This window comes from Balaenoptera physalus (assembly GCF_965194825.1).
Source record: "Balaenoptera physalus genome assembly, chromosome: 7".
In the NCBI taxonomy this organism is placed as follows: domain Eukaryota; kingdom Metazoa; phylum Chordata; class Mammalia; order Artiodactyla; family Balaenopteridae; genus Balaenoptera; species Balaenoptera physalus.
The window spans coordinates 117,539,928-117,566,264 of record NC_138886.1 but is presented as its reverse complement, the minus strand read 5'-3'; the positions used below and the strand labels follow the sequence as shown (position 1 = coordinate 117,566,264).

The 26,337-nt window shown below is 38.8% G+C and overlaps 1 protein-coding gene and 1 long non-coding RNA gene across 2 annotated transcripts in view; one reads left to right on the top strand and one right to left on the bottom strand.

The window, feature by feature from the left end:
- Positions 1 to 321: 321 nt before the first annotated feature.
- SCRG1 (stimulator of chondrogenesis 1) lies at positions 322 to 21,594 on the bottom strand. The gene is made up of 3 exons (XM_082469090.1): positions 20,344 to 21,594; positions 2,926 to 3,181; positions 322 to 562 (listed from the first exon to the last, which is right to left on the bottom strand). The coding sequence occupies exons 2-3, from the start codon at positions 3,165 to 3,167 to the stop codon at positions 508 to 510; spliced, it is 297 nt and encodes a 98-aa protein (XP_082325216.1). The 5' UTR covers positions 3,168 to 3,181; positions 20,344 to 21,594; the 3' UTR covers positions 322 to 507.
- LOC309664086 overlaps positions 734 to 26,337 on the top strand; it is an 85,607-nt gene continuing 60,003 nt past the window's right edge. The window contains exons 1-4 of the long non-coding RNA XR_014265580.1: positions 734 to 748; positions 2,935 to 3,026; positions 15,167 to 15,339; positions 24,618 to 24,721. This is a non-coding gene — a long non-coding RNA (uncharacterized lncRNA). The remainder of the gene's footprint in view (positions 749 to 2,934; positions 3,027 to 15,166; positions 15,340 to 24,617; positions 24,722 to 26,337) is intronic.

Below are 26,337 nucleotides of genomic sequence, written 5' to 3'. Positions count from 1 at the left end.
CTTGATGGTTTTGTGGTTTATTAAGAGAGCAAAATGCAAATGTGCTTAAAGTACTTGGCATACATAATATATATTCAAATATTGGCTCCCTTTTCCCCCTCTTACTAGAAAACTTCTAGTTTCCCTTCCAAGAACCTCAATTTATCTCTGGTTCTTTTCATTAAGTATACATGATCTGTCAAGAACAGAACTGTCAAGAACTGAAAATATTCTCCATCTTTGAGCCAGGGTTATGGCTCTTCCTCTGAGGGACAGAATTCTTTTACTGAGCACAGTGAACACCTTGTAGATGAAAATTTTCTAGTCAAAAATTTTAAACAGTTTCCACAGAGAAAAATTAAATGGAATTTTTATTACTGCTAATTTAACACAAGTTTACTTAGGCAAGTAAGAATTTATAGAATCTGTGCTTTATTGCACTGCATAGAAACCAGAAATACAGCTACACTGTTATAGTGTGGTTTGTGGGGAATTAAGAATGGTGTTGTCTGGAATACAGGATGATTCTCAGTGATTGTTGCAAGGAATCACGAAAGAGATCTTTGGTCCAAAGAAGACATCTCTGAAAGAGAGCAGAACATGAATAAATTAAATCCAACTGAAAGTTAAGATATATGTTAGACTTTTCTGAGCAAGAAATGGATGGTGATTTCCAGGATTTCAGATATGACTATTCTTTTTAGGTGAATAAAGTACAAAGAGAGTGAGTGGGAGGACTTTTGCCACAAGAGCAGCAAAGACCAAGAAGGTAATCAATTCTTCTACTTTCCCCCATCTGCCATGGACATTATACTGTCATTTGTCTATAAAGAAAAGGAAAGATTGGGTGATTTCAAAACCTTACAAGCATACCAAAATATTTATTTCTCTGATATGGGTGAGGATAGGCCATGAAGTTTAAATCTACAGCTAAGAAACAGAAGATTAAAAATTTGTTGGGAAGTCAATAAGTAAATTTCTAGGTTTTATAGGGAAAGGTGAAATTTTGAGCTACTCAACTCTATCCACTCTTGTTGGAAAGATCACATAAGGTGATGTATAATAAAAATGCACAGTGTAATATAAAATTGTGTATATGTGCAAGGTAGTATTATGATTATGGCTCATTAGAAATATACTTAGCATGCAATGTACAACATGATGACTGTAGCTAACACTGTTGTATGGTATACTTGAAAGTTGCTAAGAATAGATCCTACAGGATATCACAAGGAAAAAAAAATGTGTAGCTATATGAGGTGATTCGTGTTAACTTATTATGGTAATCATTTCACAATACAGTTGACCCTTGAACAATGCAGCGGTAAGGGGTGCTGAGCCTCTGTGCGGTGTAAAATCCATGCATAACTTTACAGTCAGTCCTCCATATCTGTGGTTCAACATCCGAGGATTCAGCCAACCATAGATGGGATAGTACTGTGGTGTGTATTATGTTTAGTGAAAGAAATTTGCGGATAAGTGGACCCATGCAATTCAAACGTGTGTTGTTCAAGGGTCAGCTGTATATGTATGTCAACTCATTGTGATGTACACCTTAAACTTATACAGTGCTGTATTTAATTATATTCAATGCAACTGAAAAAATAGAATGGCAAAATAAAATTTGTGTTTATAGGCAAAAAAAAAAAAAAAGAAATATACTTAGATATTTGTTGCTACTGGGAAAACTGTAACCCAAAATCAGACAGAAATTATTTTCATATATCCATACTTCTAGCTCATCCATTAACAGTGGATAATCACAAAATTATATCATAAAGTAAGTACATTTCAATAAATTAGTTTCAAGTCTTACAAAAAAGTAAACATGATATTTTAATATTAGATGGCGTTTCATTTATGTAGGAAAAGTTAAATCATTTTATGGAATCAGTTAACTTGAGTTCTTGATATCATTGTTTAATCAAGTGATTCTCAAATTTTATTATGCATCAGAATCACTTGGAGGGTTTAAGCCATTATTGCTGTGCTTTCTCTCCATTGTTTCTGATTCAGTTGGTTTGGTCTGGGGCCCAGGGATGAACTACGTTTTTAACAAGACCTCAGGTAATGTTGAAGCTGCTGTTCTGTGAACCATACTTAAGAACCAACTGGCTTGGTAGAAAAAATACCCAGGCCAAATCAGAAGACCTGTGTTCCAGTCTCAGTGCTGATATTAGCTAGTTATGTGGGATGGTGGTCATTTTACCTCTCTACACTTTTCTTTGATAAGATGGTTATATCTGCCCTTTCTAGGTCACAGATTTCTTAGAAAAATGAAAAATATGATGATATGTTGAAAGTAATTTGAAAAAGCTGATTTCAATATGAAGTAGCCAAGATCATAGTATTTGAGCTTCCTCAATAACCAGGAGAAGATTATTTTAAAATCAAGAGCTATAAATATTTATTTATTTATCTACCTTTGTATTATACTTAAAATACATCTACTTTCCAAGTCAGTGGACAATCTCTATTCATTTAATTTCTGGTTAACTCATACATAGAGCTAGAAAGTTTTTCTTTCACCATTACCAAACTTTTCCATCCAGTTACTTGATCTGTTCACTGGGATCTTTTATCTAAAGCCTTTTATTAGTTTTCAAATTAGTTTAAGATGTCAGCCTTGAAGGTGACTTCAGCTACCAGAAGATGTTTTTTTGTGTGGTTAAAAATCAGATAGGAAATTTAGAATTTAATAGATTGGAGTGTTATTAATTTCCTGTATCTCATTTAGTTTTACTAAAATCTGCCAAACTCTGTCTCTTAAATGAAAACATTCATTTCGGTACATAATGGTGATGATCCTAAAAAATAGCTGAGACTTGAACAGGGTTTTACTGAAAAGGGTGATTAATTTTAGCACACTTATTATGAAGGTGTCTTAAGAAAGAGTTGTCGTACATACACTTCACAGCAATATGTTTTGTGATTGCATTTCCTTACTTTGGGCAGCAGAGCAATTCACTGAAGTTGCAGTAACAGATCATCTCACATCCCTTCCCATCCCAGAAGTGATCCTGGACGTTTACATCAATCTTTGTCAGGTCAGCTACTCCTTCTGGAAGATTGTGACAGTCGCGATCTTTCAGTATCTTTCTGTAGCAAGAGAGGCGATTTGCAGGCATGGCTTGGACTCCTAGCAGCAAAGTTAGTCCAACGGTGACAGCAAGTACTATAAATTTCATTTTGGCTTTTGGCCCTGAGATTGAAGAAAGACCAAAATGTGTCAGTGTTTGTATGTTTGTTTGTTTGGTTTAAAGATGGAATTCATCTGAACATAAAGTTCTGCAGCATTCTCATAAACTCTTGAATAGCAAGAGTGGGCGTTGATTTTTTCTATTCTCTTTGAATGTCTCTCAAAGTTTAGTTTTATGACCACCTACAATAAAAATCACTTAGAATATTTGTTAAAAATGACATGCCTGAGCTCCACAAAGAAATATTGAATGAGAGTTATGTGAGGGAGGTGGAAGGGAGATAGCGGGAAGAGCCAGAATCTGTGTTTTCAAGGACCCAAAGTCATTGTTTTCAGTATATTCAGTAGAGAAAAACTGCTTTTTAAGGTGATAAACTCAAGTAAATTTCGGAACAAATAGCATCATTGTGTACAGCGATTCTTGACCTTGCATATCCTAACAACATTGTCCAAGAATCTGGGTCCAACCCTGACAGAAACAAAAAGCCAGTTATCCTGACATTGACAGATTATATTCTATAGATATATAGTTAAGTTTTTAAAGCTTTCAGAATTATTTTGGGGACCCATTTTTGTTGCATATTTTTAGTAATTGTGAACTCTTCTCCCACATGGGTTACATCTTAGCCTCAGTTGAAAACAGAGGCTTGAATTCGCCGTAAGAGGCATTTACCCTGTTCTTGAACACCTACCATGATGGGGAACTCATTGTTGACTAAATCCATATATTCCACTGATACAGTTCTAACGTTTCCCTTACTGGAAAATATTTTTCTGTGGCTTCCACCCACCAGTTCTAGTTTGAACTCTTGGGGTCATACCGCAAGTCTAATTCCTCTTTCAGGAGATAACACTTTAAGTATCGTATCTGCGTACAACTATGGAATATGCATTATCTGTTGAATCAGGTTTTTCTGGCTTCCATATTAAACATGAAGAAAATGGAGGCTCTTGTAGTAAAGGAAGACTAGCAAAATAGTTGGAGGAACCAGAATCAGACTCCACAGCCATTCAGATTTCATCTTGTTGGCAGGTGCTGAAGTGTCTTTCCTACCTCTGCAGTATTAAAAAGGGAGGAAGACAGATATGTATATTGTACGATGAAAGAAAACAATATTGTTGAAAGGAAATTTTACTATGAAGTTTTCTGTGATTAGGTGCACCTCAAAGGTCAGTTATTTTAGGTAAGATAATGGGTTTAAAAAAAAAAAACTTAGTTATTTTAGAGCAGTTTGGCTTACAATAAAATGGAAAGGAAGCTGCAGATTCCCGTGTACCCCCTGCCCCACACATGCACAGTCTCCCATGTTATCAACATCCGTCACCACATGGTACATTTTACCAAGGATGACCCTACATTGACACATCCGAATCACCCCAAGTCCATAGTTGGCCTTTGGTTTCATGCCTTGTGTTGTACGTTCTATGGGTTGGACAAATGTGTAATGGCTTATACCCATCATTTAAATATCACACATGGTATTTTCACTGCCCTAAAAATCCTCTGCGCTCTGCCTATTCATCTCTCCCCACCAACCCCCAGCCCCACAGCAACCACTGGTCCTTCTTATTGTCGTCATAGTTTCACCTTTTCCATAATGTCCTATAGATGGAATCACACAGTATGTCAGCTTTTCATATTGGCTTCTTTCATTTAGTAATATGCTTTGAAAGTTCCTCCACGTCTTTTCATGGCTTGACAGAGCTATCTTTCTTTTTTAGCACTGGATAATATTCCATTGTCTGGCTGTACCACAGTTTATTTATCCATTCACCTACTGAAGGACATCTTGGTGGCTTCCAAGTTTTGGCAATTACGAATAAAGCTGCTATAAACGTCCTTGTGCAGGTTTTTATGCGGACATGTTTTTAACCTCTGTGGATAAATACAAAGGAGCATGATTGCTGGATTATATGCTAAGATTATGTTCAGTTTTGTCAGAAACCGTCAAACTGTCTTCCAAAGTGGCTGGATTATTTTGCATTCCCACCAGCAATGAATGAGAATTCCTGTTACGCCATATTCTCACCAGCTTTTGGTGTTGTCAGTGTTGTGGATTTTGGCCATTCTACTAGGTGTGTAGTGGTCTCTCATTGTTTTAATTTGCATTTCCTGATGACATATGATGTGGAGCATCTTTTCATATGCTTATTTGCCGTCTGTATATCTTCTTTGGTGAAGTGTCTGTTAAAGTCTTTGGCCCATTTTTAAAGTCAGGTTGTTTGTTTTCTTATTGTTGAATTTTAAGAGTTCTTTGTACAGTTTGGATAACAGTCATTCAGCAGATGTGCCTTTTGCACATATTTTCTCCAAGTCTGTGGCTTATCTTCTAATTCTCTTAATATTTTCTTTCAAAGAGCAGGTGTTTTTAATTTTAATGAGTCCAGCTTATTAATTATTTTTTCATGTATCATGTCTTTGGTATTGTGTCTGAAAAGGCATCACCAAACCCAAGGTCATCTAGATTTTATCGTATGTTATCTTCTAGAAGTTTTAGAGTTTTGTACTTTACTTTTAGGTCTATGATCCATTTTCAGTTAATTTCTTGTGAAGGGTATAAAGCCTGTGTTTATATTCATATTGGGGCATGTGGATGTCTGGTTGTTCCAGCACCATTTGTTGAAGAGACTGTCTTTCACATTGTATTGCTTTTGCTCTTTTGTTAAAGATCAGTTAACTGTATTTGTAGAATTCTATTTCTGAGCTCTCTATTCTGTTCCATTGACCTATTTGTCTATTCTTTCACCAATACTACACTGTGTTGATTACTGTAGCTTTATTGTTAGTCTTAAAGTCAGATAGTGTCAGTTCTCCAGCTTTGTTCTGTTCTTTCAATATTGTGTCGGCTATTCTGGGTCTTTTGCCTCTCCATATAAACTTTAGAATCAGTTTATCAGTGTCGACAAGATAACTTTCTGGGATTTTTATTGGGATTGTATTGAATCTGTATACCAAGTTGAGAAGAACTGACATCTTGACAATATTGAGTCTTCTTATCTCCATGAACATGTAATATGGAATATCTTTCCACTTATTTAGTTCTTTGGTTATGTTCAACAGTTTTGTAGTTTTTCCTCATATAGATCTTGTTGTATATATTTTGTTAGATTTATACCTAAGTATTTCATTTTGGGAGGGTGCTAATGTAAATGATATTGTGTTTTTCATTTCAAACTCCACTTACTCATTTTTAGTAGATAGGAAAGCAGTTGACTTTTATATATTAACCTTCTACCCTACAACTTTGCTATGATTTAGTTCCAGTAGTTTTTTGTTGATTCTTTTGTATTTTCTACATAAACAGCCTGTCATCTGCAAACAAAGACAGTATCATGTCTTCCTTCCCACTCTGTATACTTTTTATTTCCTTTTCTTCCCGTATTGCATTAGCAAGAACTTCCAGTATGATGTTGAAAAGGAGTTGTGAGAGTCAACATCCTTACCTTGTACCTGATGTTAGTGGGAAAGCTTCAAGTTTCTCACCATTAAGTATAATGTTACCTGAAGGTTTCTTTAGACAGTCTTTATCAAGTTGAGAACATTCCCCTTGATTTTTAGTTTACTGAGAGTTTTTATCATGCTTGAGTTTAAATTTTATCAGATGCTTCTCCTGCATCTTTTGATATGATCATGTGATTTTTCTTTTTTAGTCTGTCAATGTGATGGATTACATTAATTGACTTTCAAATGTTGAACCAGCCTTGCATACCTGGGATAAATCCCACTTGATTTTGGTGTATCATTCTTTTTATACTTGTTTGGATTCAATTTGCTAATAATTTGTTGAGGATTTTTGCATCTATGTTCATGAGAGATATTGGTCTGTAGTTTTCTTTTCTTGTGATGTCTTTGGCTGGTTTGGGTATTAGGGTAATGCTGGCCTCACAGAATGAGTTAGGAAGTATTCCCTATGCTTCTGTCCTTTGAAAGAGATTGTAGAGATTTGATATACTTTGTTCCCTAAATGTTTGATAGAATTCACCAGGGAACCCATCTGGGCCTGGTGATTTCTGTTTTGGGAGGTTATTAATTACTGATTCAATTTCTTAAGTAGATATAGACCTACTCACATCATCTATTTCTTCTTCTGTGAATTTTGGTAGATTGTGTCTTTCAAGGAATTGGTTCATTTCATCTAGGTTATCAAATTTGTGGGCTTTTCCTTTATTATCCTTTAATTTTCCATGTGATCTGTAGTGATGTCCCCTCTTTCATTTCAGATATTAGTAATTTTGTGTCCTCTCCTTTTTTTTTCTTAGTTAGCCTGGCTAGAGGTTTATTAGTTTTATAGATCTTTTCAAAGAACCATCTTATGCTTTCATTGATTTTCTGTGTTGATTTCCTGTTTTCAATTTTACTGATTTCTGCTCTAATTCTTACTATTTCTTTTCTTCTGCTTACTTGGAGCAAATTTAATTTGCTCTTTTTCTAGTTTCCTAAGGTAGAAACTTAGATGATTGATTTTAGATCTCTCTTCTTTTCTAATATATTGCATTCCTTGCCTTCATAAATTTCCCTCTATGCACTGCTTTTGCTTCATCCTGCAAATTTGGTAAGTTGTGTTTTCATTTTCATTAAATTCAAAATATTTTAAAATTTCTCAAGATTTCTTCTTTGACCCATGTGTTATTTAGAAATGTGTTTAATCTCCACATGTTTTTGTATTTTCCAGTTATCTTTCTGTTATTGATTTCTAGTTTAATTCCACTGTGGTCTGAGAGCAGACCTTGTGTGACTTCTTTTAAATTAGGTAAGATGTGTTTTATGGCCCAGAATGTTGTCTATCTAGGTGAATGTTGCATGTGAGCTTGAGAAAGACGTGTATTCTACTGTTGTTGGGTGAAGTGATCTACAGATATCTATTATATCAAGTTGATTGGTGGTGTTGTTGAGTCCAACTATGTCCTTTCTGATTTTCTGCCTGCTGGATCTCTCCATTTCTGAGGGAAGGGTGTTGAAACCTCCAACTATGATAGTGGATTCATCTACTTTTCTTTGCAGTTGTATTGGTTTTTAGCTCATGTAACCTGATACACTGTTGTTAGGCAAGTATCCGTTAAGAATTGTTATGTATTCTTGGAGAATTGACCCCTTTATCATTATGTAATACCCTTCTTTATCCCTGATAACTTTTCTTATTTTGATGTTTGCGCTGTCTGAAATTAATATAGCTATTCCTGCTTTCTTTCGGTTATTGTTAGCATGATGTATTTTTCTCCGTCCATTTACATTTGATCTATATGTGTATTTATATTTAAAGTGAGACAACATATAGTTGGGTCATGCTTTTTGATCCATTCTGACAATCTCTGTCTTGTAATTGGTGCATTTAGATCATTGACATTCAACATTGACATTGATACAGTTAGATTAGGATCTACTGTGCTTATTATTGTTTTCTGTTTATTGCTATTGTTCCTATTTTTCTCTTCCACTCTTTCTCTGCCTCCTTTTCTGGTTTCAATTGAGCATTTCCTATGGTTCCATTTTCTCCCCTTTCTTAACATATTAGTTATACTTTTTCTTTTTTACTTTTTCAGTGGTTGCCATAGTGTTTGCAGTATTCATTTATAACTAACCCAACTCTGCTTTCAAATAATATTATAACACTTCACAGTACAGTAATGTGAGTACCTTATAATAAAATAATTCTAATTCCTTCCTCTCATTCCTTGTATCATTGCTGCCATTAATAAGCATATATATCTATACATATATGTATCTTTATATACATACATAACATAGATAGTTGAATACATTGTTGCTATTATTTTGAACAAACCGCTACCTCTTAGATCAATTAAGAATAAGAAGAATAAAAGTTTTTATTTTACCTTCTCTTATTCTAATTCAGTGCTTTTACTTTATGTAGATCCAAGTTCCTAACCTATATTATTTTCCTTCTCTTGAAAGAACTTCTAACATTTTTCACAAGGCTGGTTTACTGGCTATGAATTCTCTTAATTTTTGTTTGTCTGAGAAAGTCTTTATTTCTCCTTTACTTTTGAAGGATAATTTTGCAGAGTACAGAATTCTAGGTTGGTAATTTTTTTTTCAACACTTTATTTCACTCCACTCTCTTCTTGTTTGCACGGTTTCTGAGAAGTTGGATGTAATTCTTTTCTTTGTTCCTCTGTAGGTAAGGTGACTTTTCCCCCTCTGGCATCTTCTAAGGACCTTCTCTTTATCTTTGTTTTTCTGTAGTTTGAAAATTATCTGCCCATGTGTAGATTTTTGACATACGGTCTACTTGATCTTCTCTGAATTTCCTGGGTCTGTGGTTTGGTTTCTGACATTAATTTAAGTAAATTATCAGTCATTATTGTTTCAGGTATTTTTTCTGTTCCTTCCTCTCTTTCTTCTCCTTCTGGTGTTCTTGTTATGCATGTGTTACACCTCTGTAGTTGTCCCACAGCCCTTGGAGGTTCTGTTTCTGTTTTTTTTTCAATGTTTGTTCTCTTAGACTTTCAGTTTTCAAGAATTCTATTGACCAATCCTCAAGCTCAGAGATTCTTTCCTCAGCTGTGTCCAGTCTACTAATAAGCCCACCAAAGGCATTCTTCATTTCTGTTACAGTATTCTTTTTTTTTTTTTTTACCCTAGGGGTTGAGCTATTCTTTTTTATTTTATTTTATTTTATTTTATTCATTGATTGATTGATTGATTGACTGATTGGCTGCGTTGGGTCTTCCGTTGCTGCGCGCGGGCTTTCTCTAGTTGCAGTGAGCGGGGGCTACTCTTCGTTGCGGTGCGAGGGCTTCTCATTGCGGTGGCTTCTCTTGTTGCGGAGCACAGGCTCTAGGCACACAGGCTTCAGTAGTTGTGGCACATGGGCTTCAGTAGTTGTGGCTCACGGGCTCAAGAGCACAGGCTCAGTAGTTGTGGCACGCGGGCTTAGTTGCTCTGTGGCATGTGGGATCTTCCCGGACCAGGGCTCGAACCCATGTCCCCTGCATTGGCAGGTGGATTCTTAACCACTGCGCCACCAGGAAAGCCCAACAGTGTTCTTTTTATCTCTACTATTTATTTTTGGTTCTTTCTTAGGATTTCCATCTCTCTGCTGGCATTGCCCATCTATTCTTTCATGCTGTCCACTTTATCCATTAGACCCCTTAACATATTAATCACAGGATTTTTTTTACACATTTTAAAATTTTACTGTAATAGGTATAGTATCATTAATTTACATTTAATATTTTGCATGCTACATACATTTAAATAGGGTATCCCTTTCTAATCCCCATCTAGTATCAGGAAGATGCTTGTAAGTTTGTTCTGCCTTGTTGGTAATGGTATGCATTTTAAGTGGCATTGGGCATCCCCCCCACTCCAGTCCATCATCTTTAATCACAGTTGTTTTAAGTTCCTGGTCTCATAATTCCAACATCACTTCCATGTCTGGTTCTCATGCTTGCTTTATCTGTTTGTCTTTGGTATGACTTGTAAGTTTTTCTTGATAGCCAGACACTATGTACCAGGTAAAAGGAACTGCTGTAACTAGGCCTTTGGTAATGTGGTGGTGAGATATGAAGGGAAAGGAAGCATTCCATGGTCCTGTAATTAGGACTTGGTCTTTTAGTGAGACTGTGCTTCCGGGCTGCGAACTTCACAAATGTGTCTCAGTTCTTTCCTCTCCCCTTAGGTGGGACAGGATGGCTAGGTGGGCTGGAGTTGGGTATTTCCCTTCCCCCAGATCAGTCGGGCTCTGATAATACTCCAGCTGATTAGGCTCTGGTTCACTAGTTTCTCCCAAGGGCGGCCCTTGTTAAGAAGAACAGAATGCTCTGACATATTTCAGGAGGGTTCCTTTCCCATCACCTGCCAGAACCTTGTGGAGATTTTTCTCAGTATTCACGTAGGAGTAGAATAGCTGGTAGGTGTATGTTTTACGTTTTAAGGAATTGCTAAATTGTTTTTCCAAAGTGGTTGTACTATTTAAAATTTCCACCGGCAGTCCAGTTTGTCCCCGTCCTCTCCAACACTTGGTATGGTCAGTCTTTTTTATTTTTTGCCATTCTAATAGCTGTCTCATGGTCGTTTTATGTTGCATTTCCTTAATGATTAATGGTATTGAACCTCTTTCATATGCTTATGTTCATCTGTGTATCTTCTTTGGTGAACCATCTGTTCAAATCTTTTCCCATTTTAAAAAATTGGGCTTGTGTTCTTGAGTTGTGAGGGTTCTTTATATATTCCAGACACAAGTTATAATAATATCTAATAGAGATATTATTTATTAGGGCTTGGTCTTTTAGTGAGATGAAGCCCTAATAAATAGGTTTTGCAAACATTTACTCTTCATGCATGGCTTTCCTTTTCACTTTCTTAACAGTGATTTTAAAAGAAGCATAAGTTCTTAAAATTAATGAAGTCTAATTTCTCAATTTTTTTAATGGAATGTGCTTTTGGTGTCATAGCTAAGAAATTATTGCCTTACCCAAGGTCACAAAGTGTTTCTTCTATGTTTTCTTCTAAAGTTTTGTAGTTTTATGTTTCACATTTAGTTTCATGGTCCATATTAGTTTTTTTTTGGTTTTTGTATATAGTGCATATGGATTGAAATTCTTTTTTAGGTTGTTTTTTCAACTATGGTTGTACAATAGTTTTAGCACTATAAGTTGAGAAGACTGTTGTTTCTCCACTGAATTGCCTTTGCATCTTTGTCAAATATCACTTTTTTTTTTTAAAGGTAAGCAGTCCATTTCTAATTACTTTTCTTTTTTTTTTTTTTTTAATTAATTAATTTATTTATTTTTGGCTGTGTTGGGTCTTCATCTCTGTGCGAGGGCTTTCTCTAGTTGTGGCAAGCGGGGGCCACTCTTCATCGCGGTGCGCGGGCCTCTCACTATCGCGGCCTCTCTTGTTGCGGAGCACAGGCTCCAGACGCGCAGGCTCAGTAGTTGTGGCTCACGGGCCTAGTTGCTCTGCGGCATGTGGGATCTTCCCAGACCAGGGCTCGAACCCATGTCCCCTGCATTGGCAGGCAGATTCTCAACCACTGCGCCACCAGGGAAGCCCAAATATCACTTTTTAATATAGGTGTGGGCCTGTTTCTGGACTCTGTTCTTTTCCATTGATCTATTTGTTTATTTTTATGCTAGTACTACAGTTTTGATTACTGATGCTTTATAGTAATTCTTGGAATTGGGTAGAATTATCCTCAAACCTTTGTTCTTCTTTTACAAAGTTGTTTTGGCAATTCTAGGTTTTTTGCAGTCTATTATGAATTTTATCATCAGCTTGTCAGTTTCTACAGAAAAAGCCTGCTGGAACTTTGGTTGAGATTACATTAAATCTATAGATAAATTTGGAGAGTATTAGCATCATAATAATATTGGATCTTCTGACCTCTGAACATATTTTCCCGTGCTTTTATTTTTACTTTTTGTGGCTTTATATTTCAAATGTGTTTCTTATAGACAGGCAGTCTATAGGTTGGTCTTGCTTTTTTATCTAAACTGACTACCTCTGCCTTTTAAGGGGAGTGTTTAGATCATTCACATTTAATGTGATTATTGACATGGTTAGATTTAAATCTGTCATAATTTGTTCTCTATTTGGTCCATCTGTTCTTTGTTTCTTTTTCCCTCTTTTTATGTGCTCTTTTGGATTAACTGAAATTTTTTTATAATTTCACTTTACTTCTTCTCTTGGCTGATAAGCTGTAATTCTTCATTGTGCTATTTTGGTGATTGACTTAGGGTTTATGTTATCTATTTTTACTTATCATTGTCTTTCTTCAAACGATATTATGATGCTTTACATTAGTATAAGAACTTTACAAGAATATATTAACATTTCTCTCCTCCCATCCTTTATGCTATTATTGTTATACATTTTTTTTATGTATATGCTATAAACCCCAAGTTTATTATTTTGTTTAAACAGTCAGTTAAACTTTAGGGATTTAAATAAGAAGAAAAAATATTACACGTTTATCCATGCAGTTTCTATTTCCAGTGCTTTTTGTTCCTTTGTGTAAATCCATATTTCCATTTGATATCATTTTCCCTATACCTGAAGGATATCCTTTAATATTCTTATCATGTAGGTTGGCTGGTGATGAATTCTTTCAGCTTTTGTATGTCTGAAAATGTCTTTATTTCACCTTTGTTTTTGAACAAAGGTTATAGTATAACAGGTTATAGTATGATAGGTTGGCAGTTTTTTTCTTTCAGCACCTTAAGGATATATCTGTTTTAATTATGCTTTTTAATTCTAACATGTATCAGTTCTGGGTTGGTCTCGATTGATTGATTATTCTAATTATGAGTTATGTTTTCCTGCTTCTTTGTATGCCTGGTAATCTTTGACTGGATGTCAGAAATTTATAATTTTGCCTTATTGGATGCTGGGTATTTTTATATTCTTATAAGTATTCTTGTGCTTTGTTTTGGGATGCAACTAAGTTAGTCGGAAGCAGTTTGATCCTTGCAAGTCTTGCTTTTATGATTTGTTAGGTGGTTCCAGATCTGTTCTCAGTCTAGGGCTAATTATTCCTCACTACTGAGGCCATTCCTTCTCTGTGAGTATTCCTGGCCTTTTGAGTACCAAGCACTCTGTTCTCTAATCCTTTCAGATATTCCTCCTCCCCTCCCCACTTCCATAGTTCCCTCATTTGCATATACTAATCAATTTTCTGCCAAATACTTGAGTGGGGCCCTCTGCAGACTCCAGGGTTCTGTCTCTGTGTATCTCTCTTCTCTCAGGCACTCTGTTCTGTGGTCTCCAGCTGCCTTGGTCTCCCTGACTCTCAGCCCCATTTCTACAACTCGGGGAGTTGGCTGGACTCTATCTGGGTTCCCTCAAGGCAGTAGACTGGGGGAAATGGTAGGGCTCACCTCACTTGCTTCCCATCTCCCAAGAATCAGTGTTCTTCCTTGCTTGAAATCCAGTGTTTTGACAAAGGTTGTTTCATATATTTTGGCTGTTTTTTGTTGTTGTTTCAAGGGAGTGGGCAGATCTGGTTCTTGTTACTGCATCTTGGGCAGAAGTAAAGCTTTCTGTATCACTCTCACTATTTGTAGCTATTTTGGGAGGAATATGAAGGACAGATACCCAAATCTTACAGATTCTGAAAATGAGCTGTGTGGTACTCTGTTGATTTTAACACAAGCCGAATTCTCAGAATTATGTTTCTCCCTTCTTCTACTCTCCCTTCCCCAAATTGAAATATGGTTCCTCTGATGTGCATCTCTTAGATAGGGTAAGTAGCTATTTGTCCCAGAATTCAACAAATAAGACCCAGTATGGTTGCACAGGAGCCATTCATTTAGGCTGCCCTTCCTACTTCTACAATGGTGCTTGTAAACTTTGTCCTCGAAGAAATAGGCTGCTGAAATGTAGCCCAGAGTCGCTCTCTAATCTTCAGGCCCAGATCTTCTTGTACTTCCTCTGCAGAGACCAGCATCAACCCAGCAAGGATTTTCAGGAGAAGAGCAGCCATTGCTGGGAAGATGGGGAAGTGAGAGAATAGTGCTAATGTGCAGGTCACTGATCAAGCTGTTCAGCAATCACATGAGAGAGAGGAGAACAGGAGCAAGCTGCTTTTACTTAGTTTCACTTAACAAATGTTTCTTAGTGTTTCATTTATACCAGGCACTGTCCAGAGTGCCAGGAATACCAAAGGAATTAAGGAAAATATCAATAACTAAACCCATCCTCTTCCGACAATTCCACTTTCTTTGAGTCAAAGCTAAAGTCATTGCAGTGACCTCCATATGCAATCTGGCTCCCCATCACCTCTCTGAAATCATCTCTTCTTCCCCTTGTTTGTTCTGTTCCAGCTGTTCCTCAAAAATGCCAGATGCATTCTTGCCTCAGGGCCTTTGCACTGGTTATTTCCTCTGCTTGGAAAGCTCTTCCTCCAAATATCTGCATATCTAACTACCTCACCTTCTTCAAGCCTTTGCTCCTCAATAACACCTACCCCACTGTGCTATTTAAAACTCTGTCTCCCCTTACCTGCACCCCTATGTTCACTGCAGCACTGTTCACAACATCCAAGACATGGGAGCAACCTAAGTGTCCATCGACAGAGGAATGGATAAAGAAGGTGTGGCACAGATATACAATGGAATATTACTCAGCCATAAAAAAGAATGAAATAAAGACGTTTGCAGCAACATGGATAGACCTAGGGATTATCATAGTAAGTGAGGTAAGTCAGACAGAGAAAGCCAAATATCATAGGATATCACTTATATGTGGAATCTAAAAAAATGATACAAGTGAACTTATTTACAAAACAGAAACAGACTTACAGACACAGAAAGCGAACTTACGATTTCCAAAGGGGAAAGGTCAGGGGGAGGGACAAATTAGGAGTTTGGAATTAACAGATATATACTACAATATATAAAATAGATAAACAACAAAGACCATATAGCACAGGAAATTATATTCAATATCTTATAATAACCTATAATGGAAAAGACTCTGAAAAAGAATATATATGTGCTGTACACCAGAAACTAACACAACATTGTAAATCAACTATACTTCAATTTAAAAATTTTTTAAATTAAAAAAATAAAATTCTATCTCCTCTTTCAGATTCTTAATCTGCCTTACTTGCTCTAGTTTTCCATGGCATTTATAAATCTCTAAATTATTATAAAATATTCTTATTGTGTCTCCCCAAACTTGAATGTAAGCTCCAGGAAGGCAGGATTTTGTCTGATAATGTATCCAAGTACCCTAAACAGTGCCTGGCACGTTAGTGAAAGAATAAATAACATATCCTAATCTTCAAATGCTTACAGCCAGGGAAGGAGGAGTTTCTCAGATTACTAAACTCAGTATCTAGTTGCAGAGAACTGTTTATGCCTGGAAGAGGTTAGTGAGCTACCAAATCCTTAAATTTGCATGTCATCAGGTACTACTGTTTTAATTTAATTGTATTTAATTTTTTCTAAATAGTTTGACTTTAAAATGTACTTCCCAATTTCTTTTGTTTGTTTGCTTGCTTTTTGTCAAAACTAGCATTTATTCTGGCCTACTAGCTCATATGTGACTTAAAAATATATGTTTCTATGTATGTGTACCTTTATCAGAAGATTCAACAACAAACATCACCTGGCTTTTCTCTAACCCCTCTCACCAAATTCCTCTCTATCAGAAGGTGGGGTGTATGGGGAGGAGTTGGGAAGGGAGCTGTAAGCTCTTTTTAATCTTTTTGCCCTAATGTGATAGAATTTTTCTGTTATTTTAGGTCTTTGGCATATTTCTTATCTTTTAGAGCTTTGATCTTCACAGTTTTTTTTACTATGTAATCATGTTCGTATTTTTGGTAATCTATCTTAATTTTGTCTATTCCTTGTGGCCTTTGGACAAGGTCATGCATTTAGACAATTTGGCCTCATATTACCTTTCTTATATTTCCTGCATTTAAGTGTAGTTTGTTCTTAAGCTCACTTCATGACTATTAATGTCTTATGCTTTCTTTCCATCGGATGGTTCTAATGAGAACTGTAATCCTAGTTGGATATTTTTTTTTTAGAAAAATATCAATAATTTTTCTAAAAAAAGGTAATAGTTTAAACATGGAAAATACAGAAAAGCACAGATAGAATAAAATTCAACTGGAGTGTCAACATGGAGAGGGCTGTTGTTAACATTTTGTGTGCTTCTTTTTGATGTGCATTGGCGAGGGTGTTAAGAAGGAGAAATTGAGGTGGCCAGGGACAGTGGGAAACTAACATTTATGTTTGCGGGGGCTGGCGGGGGAGAGGTACGTCGGAGAAAGAAGTTGAAGTTGATTGAAGAATGAGGTGAGGGAAAGAATCCAGGATGACTCTTAGGTTTCTGACCTGAATGGTACTGACATTTACTGACATGAGCTGAGGATGAATTGCAAGGAGTCGATCTAGCGGAGGGGATCTAAGGGTAAACTTTTGGACAAGTTAATTTTTTTTTCCTTCCAGTTTTATTGAGATATAATTGACAAATAGCACGGTGTAAGTTTAAGGTATATAGCATAATGATTTGATTTACATACATCATGAAGTTATTATCACAATAAGTTTAGTGTACATATATCGTCTCATACAGGTACGAAATAAAATAAATATATATATTGCTGCATTTATATTTTACTTTTTTCCTTTTGGCCTTGACATTCTTGGCTGATTTGCGTTGATAATATGTATAAAGCAGATAACTAATGAGAAGCTACTGTATAGCACAGGGAACTCTACTCAGTGCTCTGTGGTGACCTAAATGGGAAGGAAATCCAAAAAAGAGTGGATATATGTATATGTATAGCTGATTCACTTTGCTGTACAGTAGAAACTAACACAACATTGTAAAGCATCTATACTCCAATAAAAATTTAAACAAACGACCAAAAAAGAATTTGGACAAGTTAATCTGAGATGCCTATCAGACATGAAATGAAGATTCTGAGTTGGCAGTTGAATGTGAGTCTGGAAGTCAGGGCCAGAAGTACAAATTCGAGAGTCATGGGGATATTTATCGATAGTATTTATAGCTGTGGGACCGCAGGGTAGTGAGTGCAGAGAGGGAAGAGAAGAGGGGAGGGATGGAGACCAGGGCCAGCCCGTGTACGGGGACTGGAGGAAGAGATGCCAGCACCGAGAAGGCAAGCAGGGTACCTTCCCTCCTCCTGCATCTCTCAGGGGCCTGCTTCCAGGCTGGGCTCACAGGAAGCATTCAGAAAGCGTTTGCTGAAGGAAGGAACAAGTAAATTGCTGGAGAAGTAAGTGGGTATGTTGCCACACCGTGCGCCTTTCCTGGCTGTGTCCCGGCCAGAGCACAGAATGATGTCTCTTGTCCACCTCAGTCACGTACTGGGATGGAAAGTTCCACACCTGGCGAGCACTCCCTGGTAGTTTTTTTTTTTTTTTTTTTTTTAACACTTTATAAATTACATGTTTGAACTGAACTGAAGTCTTCTCTTCTTCCTTTACTTAAGTGCAGCTAAATAGCTTTAACTATTATTTGGCAAGTGGGGAGATGCCTGAACCATACGTTACCATGATACATAGGTTTGTTTTTTCATTAAAAGACACCGACCTTCATCCTTCGCAATCCATCAAGATCATATATTTTTCAAGCGCCAACAAGAGTGAAATGACTTTGACCAATTCGAAGCAAATTGCTCTATTTTTTTCCCCTCTTTCTGTTGAAGTACATGCATTTAAAATTCCTCCTGAAGTACATCCAAATTACAACAGAAAATAAGGCTAAAAACTGAATATCTGAAGGAATAACTAGAGATCTTTAGATAGTTACCAATTGGTTTTTTTAGATTTAATTTTATGTAATTAATATTGTAAGATACCATTCATATCCCAATAGTGGCATTATTTTTAATAGATCACTGCAGAGGATACAGAACTATGAACAAGATGTTTCCAATTAAGCAACAAATCATTGTCACCATCATATGGGTAGGGCATTGAAAATTTTGGTTGTGTGAGGGTATTTGGCACCGGCAGGCTTTTGAATGGTTGGAGGTAAGTGGAGACTTAAAAAGTATCTCATTTAATGGCCAAAACAGAGCTATGTCGTGAAAGCGTTGAGGCCTTTATGCAGCAACGCTCATGCAGACAGCTGATGCCAGTTCTGGAAACTGGTATTAAGAGCAGTGGGATGAAACAGAGTTGATGAGTTAGACAGAAAGGGCAGCCCATTTTCAGATTCCTTTCATAACACAGCCAGAAGGAAGCAAAGGCTGCACAAACAAATGAAAATTCCAGCTCAGAACTTGGCATTTAAAAAATCAAAATTATAGTTGGAAGAGATTAAAACTGCAGTCCAGTCGTGGTGTTTTTCCATTCATCTTTCCTGGTGGATGAAAATCACTATTATTGTTAAAATTCCCACTCTCTGTACCAGAAGAGTTTTGTATTAGAATGACTGAGGGCTGGAGTGAAACTTCTCAAAGTGTAGGTTAAAGGAAAAGAAGTGGTAGTAGAAGGTGGATAAGCCTTCCAAACATCTTTAAAATAGACACGATTAGCCCCAGTACCCAAGAGACCTTCATCAGTGGAAAAACAAAGTCCACGTCCTCCCTGAAGGTGGTCTGCCTTCAAGCCCCTCCGAGAATGATATGAGTACGCAGGCTTGCATCATGTTAACTATTTCCCTGGCCATGAGAAATCATCATCACTGGATAAAAGGACCAGCGTTTGGGAGAGCTTTACACGGTCTATGTAACTAAGTCAAGGAATTTTAAAGAGGAATTTTTATAAGCCCCAAAGGGAAAAAGAGTTCCCTGTATCGCAGCAGTACAGACACTGTGTAGTGTTCCACGGTGGGGACACCAAGGATGAATTCCGTGAATTCCCTCTTTGTCTCACACATTTATACCTTTTAGGAATCAGGATTTTAAAAAATTTTTATTGGAGTCTGGTTGCTTTACAATGTTGTATTAGCTTCCACTGCACGGCGAAATGAATCAGCCATACAGGTACATAGATCCCCTCCCTTTGGGGTTTCCCTCCCATTTAGGACGTTACGGTGCATTAAGTAGCGTTCCCTGTGCTATGCAGTATATTCCCATCAGTTGTCTATTTTATACATAGTATCAATAGTTGTATATGTGTCAATCCCACTCTCCCAACTCCTCCCACCCCACCCCTTTCCCCCTTGCTAGCCATACATTTGTCCTCTACATCTGTGTCTGTTTCTGCTTGGCAGTTAAGGCCATCGATACCATTTTTCTAGAAGGAATCAGGATTTTTAAAAGCAGAAAACATTCACTTTCTTAGACATTGCCATTAAACTTTACATAAAGTAGGAATACAGAGATACAGCTACTGCATTGAAAAGGAACTTGTGTACTTCATCAGCCTTGCGTAGTCCTGAGAGCTGGAATGGTGGAGCGAGATTCAGGGCAGTCGGGGGCTTTAACAAGGAGCAGCAGTGAGGGAGCTGCCTCCTTTTAAGTCCCCAGTTAAATGCCTTTCCCGTTAAGGAATGTACATTTTCTGTTCTCTTTTCATCTGATTCTTTTCCTCTAACCTGGGAAAGCATCCTCTTTCTCAAAGTGCACACATCACCTCCTCAGAGACTCTCTCTGCCTCTCTGTCCTTCTCTTCTGACTCAAGACACAAATACACTTCTGCTCTAATCTATAGCAGTAGTTTGCAGTAGAATCAATGACATAAAATGATTTTTAAGGAAAAAAAGTCCATACCCTTTTTCTTCTCCTTTCCTTTGGTCTTCTTGACAGAGGAATCTTCTGAAATGCTCCAACTCGCTGGGTGAGTTTGGGCAAAAGGAGAAGAGAGGAGGTGCTGGAAGGAGGTTACAAACGGACCTTTGTCTGCCTTGTCGCCCGCCCGCCAGGACCGGGGAGAGGAGGTGGGGGCGAGAGATGGGGCTGTGAGACCTGCCCCCCAGACGCTTCCAAGCCAGGCGAGGGTGAACCAACAGCTTCTCTACCGAAGGAAATAGCTGGTCTGGGCAGGAACCTCAGGGAGGCGGACTGTTAGAGCAATAAAATGTAGGACCTGAGGGATTTAAAGAGAACACAGAGCTCTTCTTCCCTTAAGAGAAGTGTGTGTGTGTGTGTGTGTGTGTGTGTGTGTGTGTGTGTGTGTGTGAGAGAGAGAGACAGAGACAGAGAGATGAGGACAAAGAGAGCAGAGAGATAAGGACAGAGAAAGCAGAGGAGAGGGAGGGAGGGGGGAGGAGGAGCAGGAAGAACGGCTCCTGTGATTCAGGAGAGCGGCTGGCTTGGCACCTCTTCCCCTTTCACGGTTTCTTTGTGAGTTTTCACCAAGTTTTCCTCACCATCTAGATCTCTTATTTTGACATATTGGTAGAAGGTCGATCCCACCTCACCAGCTCCTCACGCAAAGAGTCATTATCTGTCACTGGAAAGCAAAAAATAAAACGACTAAGAAATAAATCTTCTCTGTGCCTCAGAAATAAAGGCACGAAAGGAATTTCACTCTGTTTTGAGCAAACTGAACTGGAGTTGTAGCATCTGTTAACTATCCTTTAGTTGTTGTTTTAACTCCATCTGGAGCAGAGTCCCAGGAGTTAGAAAGATTGTAACAGAGCAAGATTATCTAGATGGAGAACGGGGTGATCCTGGTTGTATTAACAAGGGCATGGCGGTGAAGGAGAGGTGATAACTTTGGGGATTACAGTGGTTTCATGTGGCTGCAACTGAGGGTGGGAGGAGATAAAACAGAGGAAGAGAAAGAGGCAAATTGATGAAGTACCTCATATGCTGTGCTAAAAACTGTGGATTTATCCTGAAGGTCAACGGAAAGATGATGAAAACCATTAGAAAGGATGAACCCGCTGACTGCAGTGTCAAAGGAGGACGGTGTGGGAGGGAAGAGTCTAGAGGCAGGGAGGAGGGTAACCCAGAAGAGAAGATGGTCAGGAAGCAAAACTGAAAAGATGTGGTGACCAGTTGGATTTTCTTTTTTTTTTTTTTTCGTCTGCGCCGCACAGCACGTGGGATCTTCGTTCCCTGACCAGGGATTGAACCTGTGCCCCCTGTATTGGAAGCGCAGAGTCTTAAGCACTGGACTGTCAGGGAAGTCTCTGCAGTAGGATTTTTACGTTTAGGGTACAGGTAGTGGAGAAAAGGGGAGAGTCTATTAACTTTCGAAGGTTTGGACCCTTGGATGGATGATGCCGTTACTCATCTCGGAAAAAGAATAAAAAAGGAGAGCAGTTTTGGGTGGAGCAGGAGTGGGGAGAGGAGAATGGCTAGTCTGTGAACGTGGAATTAATTGAAGGAACCCTGGGTGTAACTGGGGATGTTTAGTAGGCGGTTGGCTAAATGGACTTGGAGCTCGGAAAAGAAATATGAGCTAGAAAATCAGAGTTTATCCGCTAGTCAACTAACCATCAACTAAGTAAGTGATCGAGTTACTCAACTCAATGATAGTTGAAGCCACGGCTGTCCCAGTTAAAGAAGCTGAGCCTGTACTCTGGGTGCCAGGCACTTCACACGTCTGAACGCATTCGCTCTTCCTTATGACCCCATGAAGTCGGTCGCGTGTTGGCCCCACCTTATAAGAGGGGACACGTCAGAGACGTCAGGGAGCCTGCGCAGGATCGCACACACGCAGCCTGCAGGTTCTGGGTCTAGTGCCCACGCGCTGCCCCACGTGCCGGGAACGGACTCCGAGCGAGAAGGGAACTGGGCTGAGGTCAGAATCACAGGGGCCACTGGCGTTCAGGGGTGAGCAGAGAATGGGAGTGGTGGAAGAATTCGGGGGGTTGGCGTGGAAGTCAAAGGAAGGCGTTTCCGGAAGGGAGGTGCGTGGAAGGACCTGCTGACAGCTGTTCTAGGGAAGCCATGTGTACACACCCCGGGACGGAGGAACACACAGCCAAGTGAAGACCTGCAAAACTAGACTCGGTCAGCGGCCTGAGAGAGCTCGAATCTCCAAGCTCCACTTCACGGAGGCTGGAGCAAGTGGCATGGGATCCAAGAAACAGATGCGAGACGTGTGTGCAGTTGGCTGCACATTCCCTTGCCGTATTTATAAATACGTTCCCTGTGATGCTTACTACAGAAAGCTTATGCCACAGAGATGGTTAATTTATTTGTACGACTTAAATGTGTAGAAATACGTGAGTATGAGGAAGAAAGTGGAAACTGTTCAGGCCTCAGTCCACCTGAAGAGCGCCCGTCTCGATTACCCAGCGCTGACCTAGCCCAGAAGTGCAGTGCCAACACATACTGACTTTCCTCTTCCTCTTATTTCCCTGTGCATCTAACGCTTCTTTGTTTCCCTGATTACAGTGCTCATTCTGTTTCCTTGTATTTAATCCATAGTTGTTCAAAATAGTTGGTTCCTTTTTTTTTTTAAATATTATCTACTTTATAACTTTATTTATTTATTTATTTATTTATTTATTTATGGCTGTGTCGGGTCTTCCTTTCTGTGCGAGGGCTTTCTCTAGTTGTGGCGAGCGGGGGCCACTCTTCATCACGGTGCGCGGGCCTCTCACTATCGCGGCCTCTCTTGTTGCGGAGCACAGGCTCCAGACGCGCAGGCTCAGTAGTTGTGGCTCACGGGCCTAGTTGCTCCGCGGCATGTGGGATCCTCCCAGACCAGGGCTCGAACCCGTGTCCCCTGCATTGGCAGGCAGATTCTCAACCACTGCGCCACCAGGGACGCCCCAGTTGGTTCCCTTTTATAGTCAGCAATATCCAAATCCATACGGTAGGCCTGGCGTTGTGTTTCTTGCAGGCCTGCTTCAGGGTGTAACTGTCCATTGCCTCCGGATCATGTGCCTAGTCACTCAGGAAAGATTTCCCCTCAAAAGCGCATTTGCATCTGGGCTTTCTAGTCCTTTGTTATGTCTCAAACCTTTACTCATCACTGGCTGGACTCCCATCATGTCTAGGGAGAATTATTGAACACTGTTAAACTAGAAACGTCTGTAACTATTCAACCTGATATCCATGGCACAGAGTTGCCCATTTAGGAAGCAGTTGAGTTGCAAACCAAGGCCTGCAATTAGAGAGGTTGCCCTTGAGACTTTTTTTTTCCTAATATTGCAATATTTATTTATTTATTTGGCTGCGCTATGTCTTAGTTGCCGCGTGCGGGATCTTTGTTGCGGCGTGCGGGATCTTTCAGTTGCGGCATATGGGATCTTTAGTTGCGGCATGTGGGATCTTTAGTTGTGGCATGCGTGGAACTAGTTCCCTGACCAGGGATCGAGCCCAAGCCCCCTGCATTGGGAACGCAGAGTCTTAACCACTGGACCACCAGGGAAGTCCTGCCCTTGAGACTTTTAATTTGGGGCTCAAATTTTTAAAAATCTGAAACCAGTATTTTCTTGTACATGGAAACTTAAGGCATTTCATTTTATTTTGTTTTTTCCTGATGGCCTGTTACTGAGACTTCTTGTTGAGCCCTGGTTTATGTTGCTCTGGAGACCATGTGTCTCTTTGAGACAAGCTCTGGAGCTTCCCAGAGTAAACGTCTCATGTGAGGTGGGTAAGGCTGTTCAAATATACTGTCCAGATTTCCAGGAAATAGTTCCTGCTATGTTTTTATATGATACTTACTATATATGTGTGTGTCTTATTTATATAGGTATATGTTATCACTCTTATGTCCAATCACGTTTATTACAAATAGAAAAATGCCCCCAAATTAATGACAGAGCCAATTCATGATATAGAACTTAAGCAACTATGTTAAAAGTATGGGCATTAAATTTGAAAAGCGAGCTGATTAGTATTTCCTAAAAAACAAGCAAACAAATGATAACAACAACAAAATCCTTCCAATCAGAAGAAGTCTCAGGAGATGTCTTAGGTATAAATAATTGTACACATTGGACATCTTAAGCTGGTGAAAAAAATGAGAACACACATAAACTCTTCCCCTGATTTCCACCTGAGAGCTCATGCATGTGCCCTGATTTAGAATCTGCTGCTTCTGTGTTTCCTAATTGACCCGTTTCTCCTGTTTCCTTCAGGCTTAAATCCTTTTGGAGTCGCTGAGGGTAGGGTTTGGAGAGAAGCAGCAGCTGGTTTCAACCTTCGCAGGCCCCTCCCAGGAGAGAAGGAGGACCTGTTTTATGTGAGTATCCTTAACAAAAGGAGTTTCAAAATAATGATGCTAATGGAAAACTAATTCACAGTATGTTTGTTGCAGTAATAATGAGCTACAGACAAAATCGCCTTTTAGAATGTCTTTAAAATCTTCCATCCGTTAAAAAGAAACAGTTAACCTGTTTTATTAACTTAATTATTTTTGAACTCAGTACAAGGATATTCTTTTTGATGAAAACTATTTAAAGTTTCCCTTAAGATTTCCTCTGAACCTGAAACATTTGTGCTGAGAATGGTTTTTGCATCTGGGTTGAAGAAGATAACCTTTATTACCCAAACTTAGTTAGCTTTCTGCCATTGCAGTGACACTTAGGAAATCTTACTCCACCAAGGAGCCTCCAGTGAAGCCCTTGAGACAGAATTATAATCACCAAGGGGCTGTCACCTACGATGTCAAGCTGATGCTGCTGCAGCTGTAGGAAGGGACCTGCTTCCCAGAGGCCCTCGTACTGGAATTAGGATGCACTTGGGAACTGGCAGGATGCCAGACAGGCAGCCGTGGCTGTAACAGGGCTCGTGGCGGGGATCTTCTTGCTCAGAAACTTTTCATCAGAAGAGCAAACACATGACCTCCCTTACCTGGGCATGGACAGTAAGTCACACTGGGGGCGTGGGACTTGTTCACAGCATTGGCATGTAGAGGTCGTGAGCGCCCTGACGCGCCTGATCTTTATTTTTTTGTTTTGTTTCTTGTTTGTTGTTTTTTGTTTTGAACATACGAACTTTTTATTCAGTTTGTTTCACAATAATGGTAGTAATCTAATAGTGAAATAGTTTGATACAATAGCAATCAACGTTTAAAGTATTTTATGTTTTAAAGTATGGCTCAAGGAACACCCATTGCTTAAATGCACTTAGACATAACAAGACAATATTGTTCTATTGGCATCATTGACACCTATGAACAATAGCCTAATAGATAGATAAAGGTTTAACCTTCCTTTTCTTTGGTGGCTGTTGAGAGACTTTAAAAGAACAGATAACTCATTTCAACAGGAATCTGCTACTGATATTAACCTCTGCATAATCCCTAGCTAAGACATGGAATGCCAGAAACAAACTTTTGTTAGCTTGACCTCCTCCACCCCCTAACAATAAAAGTTATCCCCAAACCCATGTTTTTATTTTAGATGTATTGCTCTTCTAGTATAAGGCTTGGCCTTTTATTTTATTATTTTTATTTTTTAAAATATTTATTTATTGGCTATGTTGGGTCTTAGCTGTGGCACATGGGATCTTTTGTTGTGGCGTGTGGGCTTCTCTCTAGTTGTGGCACACGGGCTCCAGAGCACGTGGGCTCTGTAGTTGCGGCGCTTGGGTTCCCTAGTTGTGGTGCACGGGCTCAGTAGTTGCAGCACGCGGGCTTAGTTGCCCCCCGGCATGTGGGATCTTAGTTCCCCGACCAGGGATCGAACCTGCATCCTCTGCATTGGAAAGTGGATTCTTAACCACTGGACCGCCAGGGATGTCCCAAGACTTGGCCTTTTAAATACCAAATGCAGTCAGTGGCCAACAACCTGACTTTTTCTGGAGAGTGAGGAGAAAGCAGAACGGAGAAATTTCTTTGAATTGTTTGGTGACTTT